This window comes from Drosophila montana, unplaced genomic scaffold (genome assembly GCF_035044405.1).
Source record: "Drosophila montana isolate Dmon_TW-CO22-7 unplaced genomic scaffold, ASM3504440v1 contig_2127_1, whole genome shotgun sequence".
Taxonomy (NCBI): Eukaryota; Metazoa; Arthropoda; class Insecta; order Diptera; family Drosophilidae; genus Drosophila; species Drosophila montana.
The window spans coordinates 1,625,254-1,640,514 of NW_026997035.1; the positions used below are offsets into that span (position 1 = coordinate 1,625,254).

Here is a 15,261-nt window from a genome sequence, read left to right on the forward strand (position 1 = left end):
GCCAGACTTGGGGTTCAGTTAGCGCTCTCTCGACCGCTCAGCGGCCTCAGTTGCCGTTAGAATATCCCACAGGCCCTTTTTTATACAGGGAAATTCTCTGATCGCGCAAGAGAGACAGACACACAGAGAGAGTGAGAGAGCGCGAGAATGAGAGCAAGAGAACGAACAAGAACAAGACTGAACAAACAAAACAGTCGACACGACGGCGCGACGAGTTCGCTCTGAGTTGAACAACAGCAAAAACAGGGAATTTCTTGCTGCTGCCGCTGCTGCTGCTGCTGGCCTTTTACGAATTCTATAAATCAGTCTTTCATTTTCTCTTTCACATCATTCAGCCATTTTCTCTTTGACGCGACGGACGCGTCTGCAGCTTGCAAACGGACGAACGGCAACGAAACGGGCAACGAGCGCACGAACAAACGCTTGGGAATTTGGTTTTTTGTGTGTGGATTAATTAAAACAATGTTCTGTGTTTCGTGTTCCCTGCTAGCATAAAATAATGCAAATGCCACAAAGTGCTCAAGAGTCACAAATGCAATAACAAAATGCACCAAGCGTGTTAAGCAAGCAAGCAGCAGCAGAAAAAGAAGAAGCAGAAAGAAGCAAACAAACGTGCGTGAGCTGTGATTCTGTGCGTGTGTGTTTGTGTTAGTGTATGTGTGCGTGTGAAACATTTAAGCTTTAAGTGCTGCTAGCGTGCGCTGCGCTTTGGATAGCCGCCGACGACGCCAAACGTTTGGAGGAGCTGCTGTCTAACATTAAATGTTAGTATACCAACACAAGCATAGTCAAATATGTACACATCAACATACAAACAGCAAAAACAACAAGAACGAAACGTCTGCAAAGATGCGACGGCCTGTGTCTGTGTGTGTTAAAAATAAAAGTAATCAAAAGGGGGCAGCGATTACGTCGCCGTCGACGTTGTCGTCGCGTGCATTGCTCCCTCTCAGCTGCTGCGCATGTGTTTGTAGTTGTAGTAGTGTGTAGTGTGTAGTGAAGTGTGTTTTACATACAAACATATTTATACTTACATACATACATATATGCATGCTTTGTATGTGTGTTTCAATTTTGTCAAACTATTACAGCAGTGCTTACATTTACATCATATGTTAAATAAACTGTTAACATTGCCCCTCTGTCCCTCGCCTGTCGTTTGTTTTTGTTTGCCCACGCAAATATGCAATGATTTCTTTCTCTCTCTCTTTTTTTTTTGTTTTGTCGCGCTTTGCCAACCAACCGCCGCGACCTCTCGCTGTGCGCTTTTCATTCATACCTTGCAAATGAAGCGTGCTCAATTGTGCGACGCGGGTGCGGGTGGTGGGTGAGTGGGCTGCACAGTGGAGGAGCGGTTCGGGGCTGGAGTCTGTGTTGGGTGGTGGATACACACACACACACGCAAATACACAGGCGTCTTACAAGCGGAAGTGGAAGTCGCTTTATGTGTGTATGTATGTATGTGTGTATCTAATGGGATTTTCTAATAAAATTTAAATTGTTGCCGTTTTGACTGGGCGGCCGCCTATGAATTTAATATGAAGTGTGTGAAAAGTGTGCAACGACAATGGGAAATGAAATACGAGTCCATAATTTACAACCAAAAAAGTTTTCAGTCTAATAAATTGTCGGGAATCGACTTGAATATGCAATGTAGAAACAATTTGAAACAAATTACAAGCAAAACAAATTGAATTCAGCAATAAATATCCTCCTATAAGACAACTGTTAAAATTAAGAAGGGAAATATGCTTCACAGCCGAAATACTAAAGTGTAAAATTGCCGTCGCTAAAACATAAAAACAAAACAGAAAAAAAAAGGAAATAAATATAAGTTTAAAACAGAGTTAAAGTTACGAATTCGTGTGAAATCCACTTTGTTCAATAATTTGATTGTTTAATATACAAGTAAAGATAATTTAGAATATTAAACAATCTCCAAGTCAAAAAAATATCGTGAAAGATTAAAAAATAACTCGGCAGAAATTTTGAAAATGTGGAAAAGTGCTGTTTGAACTTCAGAATTTGTGTTGTCAAAACATGTATTGAGCTGAATTTGTTAAAACAAATTAAAAGAAATATAAAATTCACGGATCAATACATAAAAAGTTTATTGGAACTGTAAACGAAAAGTTCTTAGATTAATGAGAACAGCAAGTTTTTAGCATAACTTACTTGGAGTAGAAACTGCGCAAAGGTTTGAAATACATAAAAACAATTACATAAATAAAACCCAGGAATACGAGTTCTCAAGTTTTCAACATATGGTTTCTAATATACAAACGAAATAATAATTTAATGCCGGAACAAGAAAATTCAGGGTTTTTGTAGGTTTTTGTGTGAGGAACTTAAGTAACCTGTAAAATGAAGTGCTTATACATATGTGGAAAATGGTTAAAATCCATTAGATGTTTTTACTGCAAATAGAAAAGTCCGAATAGATGAGAATATTACAAAAATTGTATTAAACAGACGTCCTTTTGAAGGTTGATTTATGTTCTTAGTTTATATTTATCGGTTCCAACTTAAGAACTCACAAATATACAAGAGAATATCCTGAAAATGTTGAACACTGAAATACTGATTAAATATCATCTAAGGAAAACTGTGAGAAAAAAAACTATCTTACCAAACTTAAACAACAAAATTAAAAGTATTAAAAGCATTAAAAAAAGACACTTTTTATATTGAACAAACCCTTTGCCCCTCCTCGTACATTTATTTGCTGTTAATCCTCGAAATTAATAATACAAAAATAAAAAATACCCTGTCTTAAAGGTAAACAAACTTTAAACATTTTCAAATATATTCATGTTCATGTAACATCCATATGTTTGTGTGTATTTAAATATGTATGTATGTATGTGTGTGTGTGCCTTTAGATGTTTGCTTGTTATCTGAATATTAAGGGCAACATAATCGGAAAAACAGAAACCCCTGAGCAGAAACCTCATCAAAGTTGAGCCCCTGTCCCAATGTCCCGAACACCGCACAACAACAACAGCGGCTTAACATTAATCCCAACTTTTAACGATGCGTTTAACAGGAATGTTGGCACAGGCGGCAGCGACTATGGCAGCGGCAGGTGAAATACCAACACCGCTGCCGCCGTCCGTCAATCCAAAAAGCCCAACGCCGCAAGAACAGGGAAATTCTATGGTCACATAAAAGGCTAATAAAATTTTTAACAAATTCAAAGCCGTCATAAAAATGTCGAAAAAAAAAAAAGAGCTTTACATGAAAATTTAAAATCAAGTGCAATCAGCAGTGACGACAACAACAAAAGCAAATACAGCGACTGCATACAAAATACAAAAAAATATATATTAAAGCAAATAAAAAAACAAACTGACAAGCGAATAGGCAAAGAGCGGAGCACAAGTGCATATGTTAATATGCCTGCGTGTGTGTTATTGTCTGTGTGTGCGTGTGTGTCCGTGCGTGTGAGTGTGTGAAAAAGCCTCACGCTCAACGCTTTTTATTAATTCTGTTAAATATGCACACATAAAAAAAAAAGAAACAAGAATTTCAAACAAACTCTGGAGATAGGGGAGGGGGGCATAAAAGCAACGGCGCTGCTGCTGCGCTGCTTACGTGCAAGTCGCCGTTGCCGTCGCAGTCCATATTTCACTTTGCCCCCCCCCCCCCCCTCTGTCCAGCAGAAAACGGCACTCTGCCTGCTTGCCTGCGCCTCTGCTACCTGAAACTGAAATTTTCCCGCATTAGAATGCTCGCGTTACTTGTTGTTGTTGTTGTTGTTGTTGTTGTTGTCGTTGTTGTTGGTTGGTTGGTTGCACGCGGACGACGACGTCGACAGACAATCAGCGGGACTGGCGGATAGGCAGAGAAACACAGACGGACAGCACAGAAAGCAGCAGCGACAACAACCACAGAGACGAAAAAAAACACGCTGGCAAAAGGGCATGGAATGGGAGTTGATTTTATTTTTCTTCCTTTTTGGCTGCTGCTTCTTTGCGTTATGCTGTGTGTAGTATTATTTTTTTTGTTTACCTTATGCTTTCGTTTATCGACCCGTTTTTGGTTTTGTGTGTTTTTGTGTGCTACATATGCGTTTCTTTCGCTCTTTCGCTCGGTCTCTTATTCGTTCGTTTACTCGCGTGCGCCGCTCTCACAGCAACAGCAGCAGCATAATCGCAGCTTGCATGCTTATGTATCTTGTCTCTCTCTCTCTCTCGCCTCTTTCTTTTGCTTGCTAGCTCTTGTTGTTTTTTCATTTCACAAAAGGCACTAATAGGACGTTTGTTTTGCTGTTTGTCAATTATGTGTGTGTGTGTGTAAATAACATACATTTGTACATAAACGGCACTTTAATCTCTATCAGAAACCCTGTTTTTAATTAAATTGCCTTGCATTAACATACTTTTTTAACATTACATTACACTTTGGCCCTTAACATTTCAAATACAAGCGCCATGGCTTGACCAGTCCATAGCAAGCAGCTTCGGCGCGCTGTGCTGTTAGCGCGCTGCATGCCATTTTCGATTGTTTGGGAAATTTCACAGCTGTTGTGGCCATTGTGAACGCTCTTTACAGCGCGCTAGTGATGCGCGTTGCGCTCAACACTGTTAGCTAACAGCAAATAAAAAACAAGTCGAATGAAAAAAAAACCTAAACGAATTGTTATTGTGATTATTATGTTTGTGCTTGTGGTGGCCAGAAAAAGGCAGCGAACATGAATTAAAGTGCACATGAAATGTGTGCCACATAAATCTCATTTGCTGCACTTGTGGGGCAACGGCAACGGCAAGAACACGCGTCAGGGGTTGCCCCCATCAAATAACACACACAGCGTCCGCCTGCCAGAAGGTGTGGCTGTAGCGCATTCATATTTGTTGGTATTTGTTGGCTCTTAAATTGTTGTTTTATTTTTACTTTTTCTATCATTTCTCATGCATTTTCTTTTCGGTTTGTTGTGTTTTGCAGCGGCGTTGCCACCTCGCTAAGCTGCGCGGATTCCAGCACAGGCTCCAGTGAGGATGCATCCGAGCCCGGCTCACCGTACAGTGCGCACTCGCTATTGAGCGACGAGCAGCAGCTAAACAAAATGCCGCCACAAATACTCAGCGCTGCCGCAGGCAGCAGCAGCAACAACACTGCGTCAGCAACAGCAACTGCTGCACCAGCAGCAGCAGCTGCAACCACAGCAAATGCAATTAGAAGCAACAGCAACACTGCCAAAATCACAACCCCAGCAATAACAGCAACAGCAATCACACAACGCCACAACAGCAGCAGCAACAACAGCAACACGACGCCGCCTACGCTGCAATGGCCCTGGAACACGAGCCTCGGCAGCACCTCAACAGCTGTGCCTGCTGCAGCCAGCGCCGCAGTCGCCTCGAAGAAACGCGCTGCTGTCAACAGCAGCAGCAACTGCAGCAGCAGCAACAGCAGCAGCAACGATGCCAGCGGCTTGGCCTGCATCGCTGTAGCGCCCAAGAAGTTGCGCGCGGATCTGCAGAGCGGCAGCAACAACAGCGGCGACAAAAGACTGAAAGCAGCTGCCCTGGAGGAGTCGCAGACCAAGATCACGGGCTTCTTCAAGTCGCAAATGAAGGCGACGCCGGGCAAGCTGTCGGCAACGCCGTCGCCGCCTCCGCCACAAGCAACAGCCACGCCCAGCACGCTGACAATGAGCACGCCAGCAACAACAGCCTCGCTTAATAAATACTTTAACATACTCTCGCAGCTCAATGAGCAAAAGCAGCAGCAACAGCAGCAGCAGCAACAACAACAACAACAACAGCAGCAACAGTTGCAGCAGCAACAGTTGCAGCAGCAGCAACAACAACAACAGCAGCAACAGTTGCAGCCTAAGCTCGCAACAGCTGCTGCGGCTCCTGCCACATTGCCCGTGCCGGCGCTCAAGAAAATCGAACGCAGCAGCAAGCAGCCCGCCAAAATTGCCCAAGTGGCGCCCAATTTACGCAAGACGCCCAGCAGCAACAGTCACGCCCACAACACACATGCCGCTGCCCACTCGGGCACTGGCAAATCGCCCGCCAAAAAGCACGTGGCCATTGCCCCGCGCACGCCCGAAATGAAGCAGCAGCAACAACAGCAACAATTGCAGCTGCAGGCCTCCAAGACGCTGCTCGCAGCAACTGCCTATCGCTCGCCCCACAACAACAACAGCAATGCCAACAACAACAACAACAACGGCAACAGCAGCAACACGACGACAACAATTGCTGCCAAGCCCTGCCAGAAGCTGCAGCCCGCTGCCGTAGCGCCCACGGCCACGCCCACGCCCAGCCCCACGCTATATCAGCTGCCCGTGCAGCTGCCCAATTTGGTGCATCTGCCGCCGCAGCTAGCGGCCGCCGCCAACATAATGCAGCTGAACAATGTGGCCAAAGCGGCCGTTGCAGCCGCTGCCAGCAACAATGCGGCCGCAGCAGCTGCATCCGCGCAGGCGGCACAAGCGGCAGCCGCGCAATATTTCCTGAACGGAACCGTCTTCAAGCTGCAGCAGGTGACAACGGCAACCACGACGACGGCAACAACTGCCACAGCAGCAGCGACCAGTGCGGGCGGCGTCAATCCCTTCGGCCTGCTCAGCGCCAACGAGCTGCAGGAGCTGCTGCTCAAGCAACAGCAGCAGCAGCAACAACAGCAGCAACAGTTGCAGCTGCAGCAGGCGGCGGCAGTTAAGGCTGCAGCAGCTGCCACGCCCACAGCGAATGGTGCTGCCAACCTGCAGGAGCTGTTCCAGCAACAAATAGCTGCAGCGATTGCCGCACAGCAGCAGCAACAACAGCAGCAGCAGCAACATCAGCAGCAGCAATTTCAACGCTTGGGCGCCGCCGCCGCAGCGCAGCCCGTTTTTATGGCCACGCCTGCGGGCCTGCTGCTAAACGCGGCCACGCTGCCGGCCATGTTGGCGCAGGCTGCGGCAGCAATTGCTGCCAACAGTCAGCAGCAACAACAGAAAGTAGCTGCCGCTGTGGCCCTGCAGCAGCAGCAACAGCAGCAGCATCAACAACAACAACAGCAAGCGCTGCCTGCGCTGCAGCCCATACCCGCCTTGAGTTCCATATTTGAGCCTGCCTCAGAGCAGCAGCAACAGTTGCAGCTGCAGCAACAGCAGCTGGCGCAGCTGCTGCTCTCACATCAGCAGCAGCAACAACAGCAACACCAGCAGCAGCAGCAGCAACAACAACAACAACAACAACTTATCACTGCCACACAGCCTCCGCCGCTGACTGCTGCGAACAGCAGCAACACTGCCAGCAGCAACAGCAATGCCTCGAATACTTTAAGCAACAACAGCAACACTGCCCTGCTGCCGCAGCAGCAACAACAGCAGCAGCAGCAACAACAACAACAGCAACAACGTGCCATCATCAAGGGTCCGCCCCCGCTGGTAACTATCTCCACCGCCTCCTCCCTCAGCACAGGTGCTGCCAAGTCACGTGCACTGCCCGCCGCTTTGGCCAAGCCCTATCAGAAGCGAGCCCCGCCTACGCAGCAGCAGCAGCAACAACAACAGCAGCAGCCGCCACTTAGCAAAACCAAATATGCAGCCATTGCCACGCCCACAACGCCGCCTCCTTTGGTGCCGACCAGCACAGGAGGTGCTGTTGCCGCCGCCAACAAGGAGCTGCAGCAGTTGCGCAAAGGTGCCACGCCCGCAGCGACGACAACAACGCCCACGCCGCCGCTGGTAAGCATAGCGCCCGCCAAGCTGACGCCAACGCTCAGCTTGGCTAAGCAGCAGCAGCAACAGCTGCTGTCGCAACAGCAACAGTTGCCGCCAGCAGGGGTAGCAACAGTTGGCAAGATCTCAAGCACCGCTGATCTCTTTGATCTGGTCAAGAACTCAAATGGCGCCATCAGCATTGTGGGCAAGACTACAGCCACTGCCACGCCCATGTGCACAGCTACAGCCTCACCGCCCGCCCCCAGACTGTTGACGCCGCTGCCCTTCAGTTCGCCCAGCAGCAATAGCAATAGCAATAGCAACAGCAACTCGCAGCAATCGCATCGCGCCTCGCCCGCACTCTCCACACACTCGTCCAGCACACTGTCCGCCTTTGGCAAATCTCTGGTGGCCATCAAGTCGGAGCCCATGGAGGAGTCAGCCACGCCGCCGCCGCTGTCCAGCACGCCCAAGCCGCACAGCTTTGCCGGCCAGCTGCCGAACTCTCGACGCATGGAGACCCACAAGCATGAGCTGCTCGCCGAGTGCAGCGGCGGCGGCTCCAACTCCAACTGCAGCAGCAGCTACACCAGCAGCTCGGTGAGCAGCGCTGCGGATCTCTCGCTGGAGGCATCGACGCCCGCATCGCTCAGCTCGGCGCCATCGCCGGCGGCGAGCAGCAGCAGCAGCAACAGCTGTCAGACGCAACAGATCAGCTCGCCGGAAGGACATGCCAGTCAGCAGGATATGCTCAGCGAGCTGGTCACCTCGTGCAATTCCAGCGGCACCGAAGACTGCTCCCAGGCAGCCATATCGCCGCCAGAAGCCGCCGAAGTAGCAACAGTTGCTGCGACTGCCGTCACAACAGCAACTTGCGTCGGCAGCAGCAGCAGCAGCGGCAGCAGCAACTACGATGAGGAGGATGACAAATCTGTGGCCTCCTCCGAGACGGCGACGCACAAGCGAATGACGCCCGAATCCGGCATTGGCGGCAGCCTCAGCAACAGCGAGAGCAGCAACTCCATAGCGGATGCCATGTAAGTGACAGCAGTAGCAGCAGCAACAGCTCAATTTGACCAGAGCTCTAATAAGGTTTCATTTTTTCGTAATCGCAGCTCCTCCAAATCCGTTTGCCCGCCCGCCTCGGCCAGCAGCAACAGCTGCAACGCCTCCGACAGCAACTCGTTGGCCAGCAATGCACTCTCACCCGCCTCGCCCAGCAACAACAGCAACAGCAACGACGATTGCTCCGCCTCATCGACAGCCTGTCTGGCTGTGCCCAGCCCGAGCACCATGGTGGATATAACATTGGCTGAAAGCGCCAGCAAATTGATGCCCAAGTGCGCCATTTCGCCGATTCTGTCACAGCCCAAGACGATACGCTTCCCGGCCGGCGCAGGAGCGGGAGCCAAGGGAGCGAAGCGACATGATGGCGTCTGCTATTGGGACAAGTGCAACAAGAAGCATGAGAGCAACTCGAAACTCTTGGACCACATGCAGACGCATCATGTCAACACGCAGACAGGTCCCTTCGCCTGCCTTTGGGTGGGTTGTAAGGTGTACAATAAGGAGTCCTGCTCCCGTCGCTGGCTGGAGCGCCATGTGCTCTCGCACGGCGGCTCCAAGCAATTCAAGTGTATCGTCGAAGGCTGCGGTCTGCGCTTTGGCTCACAGGTAAGTAAAGAACCAAAATACCAATAATTATCAACGCCAGTTCGGCCTCTAACCCGGCTTTCTCTTATTGTATTCCCGTAGCTGGCACTGCAGAAGCACGTGAACAACCACTTCAATGCCACGGACAATGCCAAGGAGAGCACCAGCAAACGCACCTCCGATCCGCCGGTGCCCAAGCAGCTGCGCAAGAATGGCAAAAAGCTGCGATATCGCCGGCAGCCCTTCTCAGGTAAGTGTCGAAGAAGCGAAGAGGGCAACATTTCGATTCTATAGAAATATATGCAGAAAACTGGAAATCGTTCAAAGTAGCTTTCGGATCAGTTTAGGTTCGGCGATAGGTTTATATTTTTCAAAAATCGATTAATATTTGCGTGAAATAATTTTCGAAATTATCTAGCTATCGATTATTAATTTTCTATTCATTAAAGCTATCGATAATTGTATCTTATGATATGGTATAGCTATAGCTATCGATAACTATATTTGCAGTTTTATCGATAATTTACCTATATTTAAATATCGATAGCTTAGATAGATTTGGCAAAAAAAATTAAATTATCGATAAATATTTTGTTGGTATTAAATATATTAAATTATTTCGTGATAAATTTATCGTTCGATAAGTACATATAAATAATATTTACCGAAAGCTAAAGATATCTATAGATTATTCAGTTTCAGTTATATATTTCGTTTCAATCCAACCCAATGTACAAAATATCTAATATGATTTAAAGCGATATAAAAAAAGAATCGATCGTATTATCGACTATTAAGTAGGCAATTTTCTCACCTTAAACAAACTGTATAATCGACTGCTTTGATTGTTCTTTAACTATGAAAAGTATCGAATACGGATGATAAAGGTAAGGCGAAAATACTGATTTATCGATCTTTATATTGAGCCCTATCGATGGATAAAATACATGGAAAGAAATTGCTTCTCCTGAATCTATCTAATCATAACTTCAGCATCATTTAAATGCTATGTATATGGATATTTACACCAGATTGATTTCGATACGTTGCAATCGAATACATATTTTCTTTTAATTATGATTTGTTTGGACTAATTGAGGCGCAGGCGTCATTTTTGTACACTTGCGATAACAAAACACAATATATTCAAAATCGAAAAATGTTCAATAATTTTAATCGACACATATACGATTACGCTTTCCGTTTAAATGTGTTTGAAATTCGATTAGACATGATTTCTCTCTTTTGAATGCTTAAATATGTGTTGACATATTAATTATTAAATTATTTAATTTCATACTCTGTGTATTTTTTTATTTATCGATACATATGCCATTGAATATTGTTCAATATATAATTGTGCCCTTTTATTGACGCAGCGCGCATGTTCGACTTCTTCGACACGGGCATCATGGAGGGACTGCAGCATCGGCTGCGCCAGATCAGCACGTTGACCAACGGAGCGCAGGCCATCACGTTCCAGGGGCAGTGCCTGATGCGGCGGCGCAACAGTCGAGGCGGGAGCGAGTGCTTTGTGCGCTGGTCACCTCGTGAAATGTGAGTTTTAATAAATTCCAAGTGGGAAGATTAATATTTATATATATCCATCTCTGTATAGCATCTCGGATGAGTGGCTGCCGGAGTGTCCGAATCGGACGCGCCAGCACACCAAAGTGCTGCACATCAAGCACATGCGTCCGGCGGAGAAGACGCGCATCGACAGTCTGCTGAGCACTGCCTACAGATTGCGCTACGATGCGCAGCTCTTTGCGGATGATTACAACGTAAACGAGCAGCAGCTGCAGCTGCAGCAGCAGCAGATGGAGGAGGAGCTCAGCGGCAGTGATTGTGCCGAGACCGATGCTGATGAGGAGGAGGATGAGGAAGATGATGAAGATGACGACGACGATGATGAGGACGACGGCGTCTCGGGCACAATTAGCTCGAGCAGCGGCACCGTCTCCAGCTATCAGCAGGTGCTCAGCATAGCCAAGCTGCAAATGCAACAGCGACGCAAGCATCCGCGCAAGCCGCCCAAGGGGACAGCAGCAACAGCCACAGCGACGATAAAAGTGGAAGAGCTGGTGCCCACGGACGCGCTGGTGCCCATTTAGAAAGTATTTACAAACCCCACACACACGCCCCACACCCGCAAGGACAAACGAGTAAACAGTGACAAGTAGTTTATAGATTTTTTTATAAGGCCACCCAAACAAACCCAAAACTATCATAAACATGCACACATACACATGCATACTTTATCATAAGATCGTGTAACATACATATATATATATATATATATATATATATAAACATATGCCCGCTTGCAGTTTTTAGATAAATCCCACAAGATGACCATAGCTAATGTATATAGAAATCGCTTCAATATCAAACTAAAAAAAAAAAAAAGAGAAAACACGCGTGAACAAATTTTAGAGTTTTTGTGTAAACCTTTGTTTTTAATTAAATTTAAATTACATTTTATGTTGCTGAAGACAAACATAGATATATACATATATCTAGCCTATATACCGCATAAACTTAATTAGTTTTAAGCATAACATTTTTAACAACTTTATGTAAATTGTGAACTGCCTGAGAAAAGAGGAAGAGAGCGTAGGACACCGCCGCAGACAAGACTTGTTTAATCATATTTATCATCTTCATTATAGTTTTATGTGCTCTATGCTTAGGCTTTATGAACGTGTTTGATTCTTTTATTGTTTTTCCCTACTCTTAAACCCAACAAACATTTCATTGTATTCCAAAAACTTCCAAAACGAGAAAAAATAAGCAAACCCACAAACAACATTAACAACAACATGAATAAGACTTGAAGCATTTATCGCTATATAATTAAACTATAATTAAACGAATTCATGTACTCAATTCGAACAGCAATGCAAAACAGTTTTAAGTTCGTTTTAGCAAAACAGCCGCAAGCAAAAACAACATTAAGAAACAACAAAATATTAAGTAATAATATTTTAAACAATTTAATGTAGTCCAAATTTTGTATGTAATTGTCGTCTAGTTCGTTTTCCGAGTAACTTCTATGTAAATATTTAAAAGTAAATTAATAATTTGCGTAAGCATTACACGTAAACAATTTGAATTAGAAAACAAAAATAAAAAACCATTACAAGCTATTATTTTTTTTTGGTAAACATCTAATTTTGTTTATTTGTTTAACTAACCTTGTTTTGAATTAACTTATTGTTGGTTTGGTTTTTATATACGTACACATATTTGTTTGTTGATTTTAACACACAGTCACATATGTCACAAGGTCAAGGTCAATGTCAAGTTCAAGTCAAATCTAGCAGAGTTCGCCTTAAACAATAATTATTTAATTGGATTTGTAAGTGTTTAAAGTTTATAAACTTAACTTAAAGTAAGTTATGCAAATCAGAAAAATACTTATAAAAAGGAATACAAAAACCTATAAAGTACTCAACACTGCCAAAGCGAAATGAATACAACAACAGCAACAACAACAACAACAAACAGTTTAAGATCGACTGATAAATGTATAAATTAAAACTTAAAGATCATTTATATATACACATATATATATATATATATATAGGTCTGATTTCGCACAAAGCTTTTTCATATGTTGCAATAACAATAATAAGGCATATAGCAATTCCAAATAAGTATATTAACTATATATAAACAATATATGTGTGTGTTGTAGCCCTATACTCGAAGACTTAGTAATGCTTGGTTAGTTAGTACCCTTCTCACCCCGTAAGCCGCGTTAACCCGCCCATGTCTAATTCGAGTACTTAAATTAGTTATAAGCGTCTAGCTGCAAACTGTATACAAAAATCATATGCAAGCATATACCATATATCAAATATATATATATATATATATATAGAAAGATATAGATATATGTGTAGTTAACAAGCCTTCAAGTCCGGGCTGAATATTTATGGCATAATATTATGATACTTCCGTTCAACTAATATGTTTTTAATGGATGAGGCAAAAGTTGCATTTTGTAAATGTTGTAGGCTATATATATAAAGAAAAGAAATTGAAAGCAATACCTTTTAACAATCGCCTATATAAGGTTCGGAGTTCAAGCAAATATTTTTCGGATTGCCTAACATGAGATTCTTCGATATTTTGTACCGCAAAGAAAACGTAATGAGAGAAAATTCAAATTGAAAAAAATTTAAAGATATATATAAATATATATTTAAAGATATATAAAACTACCTCAGATTTTTGCAAAACAAAACAAAACAAAAAGTAAAAAATATAAAGAAAAAAGAAAATACAAAGTACATAGGAATTTTTCGAGACAAGTTTTCTAAAGAACCTTAATGATAGACACTATATTTAATATATGGTTAGCTGTCGTCAAATTCAGCCGAACAAGGGAACGTATACAAAGCAACAAAACAACAACAACAACAAAAACATTGAATATAAAGATAGACAAAAACAAATTAAGTACTCATAATACTTAGGTTAAAAAAAATCCAAGCAGCATATTTTGCATACTTTGCTAATATTATGTAAGCGCAATTCTTAGAATACTTAAGCTCCAGTTCTAGAACTTCCCACAACTGTTTTTGAACATTTCTCGATTTCCACACTGCCCGTAAATCATCGAAAGATTCCATTTAACTTCCAATTTGCGAAAACCTTTTTTCCAAAACCAAAAAGAAAACAACCTTTGCCTTCTTTATGCCATTTCGTTTTGTACATAGTTAATTATATATACATATATATATATATCATAAAGTAAATTACCAATAATGCAAGCGCTTTAATAAATTAAAAACAAAAATCAAGCATTACAAAATACTAATTAAAAATCAATTTAAAGTTAGCAAAGCAAATGAAAAACATACGTCTGTATCGTATTTCAGGACTTATGAATGATTTTAGAGCTCGCCAAGCAAACAAATTTGATTTTACATTCAGTTTCTGGCCCAGAGACCAGGCCAACTAATGTAATCAAAACAACATTCTATGAAAGAAGATATAGATATAGATATATATATATACCTATATATATATTATATAAACTCTACATATACACAACTTAGTATGTACAAGTGGAACAGACAGTAACAGAAACATGTAAACGCTGAGAAAAGAAAATATATAGAGGCAAGAAATATTGAACAAGTTTGCGTGTTATTTTAATTAGGTGTATCAAAAGTCGCTTGATGGTAAGTATCTCTAAGTATTTGTGCTTCCCAACAACATTCCCATCGTTGGGCATTCAAGGATTTACGGAATTTGGGCGAAATATGTTGCTTTACAACCTCCCCCTGCTGATTCCTAGTTGGCTCCTATATTTTTGGTTATGCCATACCATTAATATAGTCCTGGTGAACCTTAAGGTTGTTCCAGCACCCCTTTTACATCAACAGCACCTTAACAGCCGGCTTTGCAGCACCCGTTTCACTTCAACAGCACCTTAACAGACCGCTTTACAGCACACCTTTTACACAAACAGCAGCCTAACAGCTGGATTTGCAGCATCCCTTTAACATGCGTTGCAGCTGCTACTTAACAGTCGTCTGTTATGCATTTTAGCAGCAAGCTAACATTTATGCCCCTTGCGCGTATGCAATGAAATTTTTCATTCGATTTTATGTCGACCTGCTGCCATTTCTGTTCGCCTGGTACTTCAGCCAAATTTTCATATAAATCTCGTCCGGCAGCCGGCACCAACGACGCCCCTTGAGGGTATGCAATAAAATTTTTAGTCCGCTAATTATTTGTCGACCTGCTTGCCATTTCTGTTCGCCTGGTATTTCAGCTGAATTTTTACAAAAATATCGTAACCCAGCGGTTAGTCATTTTGCGGCCGTTAAGATTTGAAAATTGATTGCACACTGTGAACAAAACACTGGATATCTCGGTAACTACAAAGACGATTTGAATGTCCTTTGCCCAGTTGGTAGTCCTGGTCT

At 43.5% G+C, this 15,261-nt stretch overlaps 1 protein-coding gene across 5 annotated transcripts in view; it reads left to right on the forward strand.

The window, feature by feature from the left end:
• The window catches only part of jing, a 209,836-nt gene extending 195,369 nt beyond the window's left edge, over positions 1-14,467 (forward strand). For 2 of the 5 annotated variants that reach the window (XM_064680637.1, XM_064680638.1), the window contains exons 3-7: positions 4,945-8,700; positions 8,779-9,337; positions 9,419-9,566; positions 10,696-10,873; positions 10,935-14,467. In XM_064680637.1, coding sequence (XP_064536707.1) covers positions 4,945-8,700; positions 8,779-9,337; positions 9,419-9,566; positions 10,696-10,873; positions 10,935-11,430 — 5,137 coding nt within the window. In that variant the 3' untranslated portion in view covers positions 11,431-14,467. Of the gene's footprint in view, positions 1-369; positions 765-4,622; positions 4,857-4,944; positions 8,701-8,778; positions 9,338-9,418; positions 9,567-10,695; positions 10,874-10,934 lie in introns of those variants that run through there. The other 3 variants (XM_064680641.1, XM_064680639.1, XM_064680640.1) reach the window with 3 other exon arrangements.
• Positions 14,468-15,261: the final 794 nt, after the last annotated feature.